We start from the raw sequence: 5,000 nt of genomic DNA, 5'->3' as shown, positions 1-5,000 counted from the left end.
CTTACTTACAAAGCAATACCTAGTGTTGATATTAACCATATTTTCCTTCCAAAAATACAGTTCTTCCTTGCAGTAATCTTCGAGAAGGGATATAGAATCCCAATTATCCCTGCACAAGGTGGACAAGACACAATGTCTGGTCATTATCCTGCCAATGTTACCAACCACAGGCCCGGTAGAGATAATTTGACCTGTGAAGGCGGACAACTCTCTCGCGGAAACTTTCAAATCGGCTTCAGTAATATGACCAATTGAGTTAATGATCTTAACAATTCTCCTTTCCACAATTTTTAAATTACCTAATGCAGCATTCCAGGTAATACCCAGCCAGTCCAATACTTGGGTTCCCATACCGATTTAACTTCATTGACAACAAAACCTGCGTTGCACAAATCCGCCCTTACAGCCTGGGCCTTAATGCGACAACTTTCTCTATCCTGAACAATCGCCCAACCATCATCCAAGAAGATGGCTATACAAAGACCCTGTAGTCTCCAATACTTTTCTAAAGGCTTCAAAACCTTAGTGAAAACCCAAGGGGTAGAGGACAGACCGAACGGGAGCACAGTAAAAACATAAAATATTTCCTTAATGGAATCGGGCGCACGCCATGAAAACCCCAGAAACGTTTGGTGCTCTTGTGCAATGTCTACATGATGGTAACCACTTTTTAAATCGAAGGAAAACATGTACCCGTCCTTTACAAAATAAGACATAGCAATTTTCCAGTCCTCATACTTAACACTTCGCTTAATTAATGACTTATTGACATGGCGCAAGTCGAGAATTAACCTCTCTTACCGCATGGTTGTACAGAAACTGACAAAGGATTTACAACAAAAGGCTGATCATTAACCATACGCACCCGGTCTGAATAAGAAGCTCAAGAACAGCGTGATCCACAAAATCAGCATAAATTCGAGCCGACTTATTATTTTTCAGTTTTACAGCCAACGGAAAACTAATGAATGGCAGTCTGTAGCCATTTTCAATAATAGACAAAATGAAATCCGGAGCACCTATAGATCTCCAGAAAACTAAATTATTCTTCAGATTACCCTTAACACGTAATGAATGTCCGCTTTCAAGTTCGTAATTCTGTGTAAATTGATGTATCTGCGCCAAGGCATCATCATTGTTTGGTTGAGCTGATTGGCCTGAGGTTGGCTTGTTGTAGGAGATTCCAGGGAAAGAATTGTAGCTAAGGGGCTGGTAACTTCCCGGCCAGGACAAGGATAGGCAGTCCTTAGCCCAGTGTCCAAATTTGCCGCATTTGAAACAGCGGAAGAAGTCGCCAAAAGCGTCTCTACGGCCTGAAAGATAAAGGAAATGACGAAACCTGTAGGAGACGGGAGGTGGGGGTGAGGCTTAAAGCAGAAAGATGAATAAACTGAATGGAACCGCGAGCGTGAATGGTACTCAAGAGACAGCGGAGGGTATAAATACTAATAACTGGCCAATCCTGACATACATGAAAAACAGAATGCACAATAGTGGGTGCGGCAGGTGTGAAATGAAACAACCGCAACTAATTACTTGGAATACCATCGGAAAATACATTTGAGTACAACACAAGAGACTTGTATAAAACAGTCTTATCTGCATATGCTAACGAAAACCTTGTGTTCGGTGGCAATTTTAATTGAGTAAAGAATTCTATTGACAAGAAAGGAGGCCGACCGTTTGTTCCAAAAAAATTAGCGGTAACAGAGTCACAGTTGACTCGTTAATTAAGACTTTTAATTTGGTACACTCGTTGCGTCACAAAAAATTGATCAAACCAGGTTTCGCTTGGTGAAACCCACCAATAAAGATACAAAGTAGACTTAATTATCTCTTTATCCCCAAATTTTTAGATAAGTTAATTCAAGAATGTAGAGTTGCACCAAATATTTTTTGAGACCACTCTGCTTTAGTGCTCACCGTCTGTTTTGATGAATACGCCGCACCTCGAGGCCCCTACTTCTGGAGGTTTAATGATTCGTTGTTAGTTGACAGTAGAATGTACTTATAAATACTTATAAATACTGAAACACTTTGAAGGATTTGTATGAGACCTTGAACCTTACTCATCTTGTAACTACGCCAACTAGAGTTATGCCTCAATCATCTTCCTTAATTGATGTTATTCTGGCAACTAATACCTCCGTTGTCACGGAAACCAGAGTGGTTGAGTACCCACATTAGTGATCACTATCTAACGTACATTGTACTTTATCTTAAAATACCCAACCACTTCCGACTCATATCATCACTAGAAGATTTCGAAAATATGATGCGAGCAAGTTCTTACAAGACCTAGAACGACTTCCATGGACGGAAAATTCACTGATTGGTGATGTCAGTGAGAGAGTTGACGATTTTAACCAACATTTTCATTGTTTGCTAAATAAGCATGCTCCAGTTAAGAAGGTTAAGATTAAGCATCGTCAATGCCCTTTTGTGGACGAACAAGTGAAACAACACATGAGTGAAAGAGATCAATTATTGAAGATTGCCAAGGAGACAAACTTGCCCCAGGAGTGGCAAACTTACCGTGCAAAGAGTAATGAGATCAAGGTTCGACTATGTGAGGCCGAGAGAGAGCATGTTCATCCCTCGAAAGGAGTCAACACAGGCCGTGTACTCGAGAGATGTTAAGATCATTGCTGATGAATTTAATGGGAGATGGTCAAAATGGAGGTTCGGAGCCTGACTATAACATATTACAAAGATTTTGTAAAAGCGTTCTACTCGGTGGAATGGAACTACATACAAACGTGCCTGAAAGCAGTTAATTTTGGCCTTCAACTTTGCCGATGGGTTCATGTTTGTTATCGCATGCAACTATGACGTAGATCGTCTCAATTTAAAAAGTGAATTTCCCGAATTTTATCGCGAAATGATTACTCTTTCCACATATTGTTGTATTTCCCACGCTATCGAAAATTCCCCATGTTTTTTATCGCTTTAATAAGTAGTAACACTATAATTTCTTGTGTTGTTTGGTATATTTGGTAGAAATAAGCACTTGTAATTATTTTTTTTTCAAAATACAATTTTGCACCAAATTGTACTCGAAATCATGTTATTATCAATATGGCATATTTCCTATTATTTGCATGGCACCATATTATAATCAAATTGCCATTCTGAGACGCCAATACTGGATTATATTGGCCAATTCTCTCGTACTGGGCGGAGTCGTGAAGTGACGGTCAAAACCAAATACAAAGCGGAAGAGCTTAAGAACTGAGAACATACATATTTCCTGAGTTCCGAAAACTCCAACCTTGGAACAGCTCGATGAAATTCAAAATATTAATTAAGTTACATCGTAGCAAACCAACAAATTTCACCCCTACTGGTGTCTTACCGGAATGAAATAAATTTACTTCCCGCAGTTATCTACCCGTGTTGATTAATTAGCTATAGCTATATATGGGGTACATAAATGTATATTTTAACTTAACGATATATAGATTTACCCAAGCCCAAAACCGGAGCTCCTGTTTCTAACCCCAGAGAGCAATATAGTGTATATGGAAATAATTATGTTTCTGCATATAAAATAACAAAATAAATCGTCCTTAGTGTACACAGTTTTTAGAGTGATCAAACACCTCTGAGGTGATAGCAGTAGACAAACAAGCCTTGCAAACAATAAGTACAAGGAAAGGTTACGTTGGCCGTGTGGCACTTTTATTTTAACAGACTTAACTGATTAGAGTATAAATAATAATGTGAAGTGCTAATTTTCTACCCCGAATGAACCATATGAGCGTTAGCCCTACTAATGGAAATGGGCCCACACAAGGGCAGAGAAAAACTGTGACCAGGATGGGAATTCAGTAGGGATAACGCTCACATGGGTCATATGGGGTAGAAAATTAGGATTTCACCTTACACTCTAATCAGTTAAGTCTCTTGCAGACAATAACCAACAATAATATTGTAATCAACAACTAAGACTGAAATCACATGCACAGTAATCTCTTTCACAACATTTTCCGTTTAGCTGATAATCTTTACACCCCCTCTCTTCAGTTTAGAACAACAGCAAAAATTACTAATTAAAAAGCAAAGCTGAAGCTTAGAAAGAAACGACAGATGCATCAAAACCAGTTGCGCGCCATTTTATTTGATTATTTTGTGCAATAAACTTTATTTCCTAATATTATTTACAGATCTTATGACAAAAGGCAAACTTGAAATTATTTTACGTTTTTCTTTTTTTTTTTTTTTTTTTTGCCTTTCTTAAAAATGACATTCATACTCCAAGGACTACTACAATACACAAACCTGTGTGGTGAGGTTAGATGTTTGAACTGCAATAAATACATGTGATTTCAACGCCTCTCTGGCGTGTTCGTTGTGCTTTGCAGTTGTTAAGCACAAAAAAAAAACAATAGAATAACATAGGTTCCATGACCTTATCACAAGCTTGAGCTTGTAGTTTGCCGTTCGCTATTAACAACAAACCCGCCGTTCTCTCGGTTGCAACACCAAGAGCAGCAAATTCGTTGAACTATCTTCTTCATTGCCTTTTTCACTTCCCTCATCTTCCAGCAGTAAAGAACCGGGTTTAAGGAGGAGTTAAAGTAAACCAAAGTTCCCAAATATCTCCACACAAGAAGAAGCCACATATTGGGGTGGCCGGATCGACGCGACACGAGAAGCGTGATTATAGTATACGGTAAGTAGCAAACAACCAAGGCCAATTGAATATATAATACAGTGTAAACTGTCTTTCTGTAAAGTTTTTGCCAGAAAGCAGGTGAACGAAGTTCATTTTGATTAAAGCGCAACACAAAAAAGATTCTTCCGTAGGAGAAAGCTGATATTGCCATACAGGATAGGAGCACAACTGTCCAATACAAAGCTGATATCCAATTAACAAAAACGCCCAAAACTGTAAATGCAATGGATATAACCCAAAAGAGAGCGACAATAACATATGTCCGCTTTAGAGTCACAAATTGTCTGTACCTGATCTTTAAAGACAAAGCAAAAAGTCTGTC

General features: G+C 38.7%; 2 protein-coding genes across 2 annotated transcripts in view; both read right to left on the bottom strand.

The window, feature by feature from the left end:
• LOC137976417 (uncharacterized) overlaps positions 1 to 3,957 on the bottom strand; it is a 5,170-nt gene extending 1,213 nt beyond the window's left edge. Inside the window, exons 1-2 of the mRNA XM_068823759.1 lie at positions 1,924 to 3,957; positions 1 to 1,313 (exon numbers count right to left, since the gene is read on the bottom strand). The exon at positions 1 to 1,313 is cut by the window's left edge and continues 1,213 nt beyond it. Coding sequence (XP_068679860.1) covers positions 1 to 351 — 351 coding nt within the window. The 5' untranslated portion in view covers positions 352 to 1,313; positions 1,924 to 3,957. The remainder of the gene's footprint in view (positions 1,314 to 1,923) is intronic.
• Positions 3,958 to 4,100: 143 nt separating this feature from the next.
• LOC137976418 (adenosine receptor A3-like) overlaps positions 4,101 to 5,000 on the bottom strand; it is a 1,339-nt gene continuing 439 nt past the window's right edge. The window contains exon 1 of the mRNA XM_068823760.1: positions 4,101 to 5,000. This exon is cut by the window's right edge and continues 439 nt beyond it. Coding sequence (XP_068679861.1) covers positions 4,416 to 5,000 — 585 coding nt within the window. The 3' untranslated portion in view covers positions 4,101 to 4,415.

Source organism: Montipora foliosa, chromosome 11 (assembly GCF_036669935.1).
Source record: "Montipora foliosa isolate CH-2021 chromosome 11, ASM3666993v2, whole genome shotgun sequence".
Lineage (NCBI taxonomy): Eukaryota > Metazoa > Cnidaria > Anthozoa > Scleractinia > Acroporidae > Montipora > Montipora foliosa.
The sequence above is the reverse complement of the archived record's forward strand: the minus strand, read 5'-3'. Positions and strand labels throughout refer to the sequence as shown.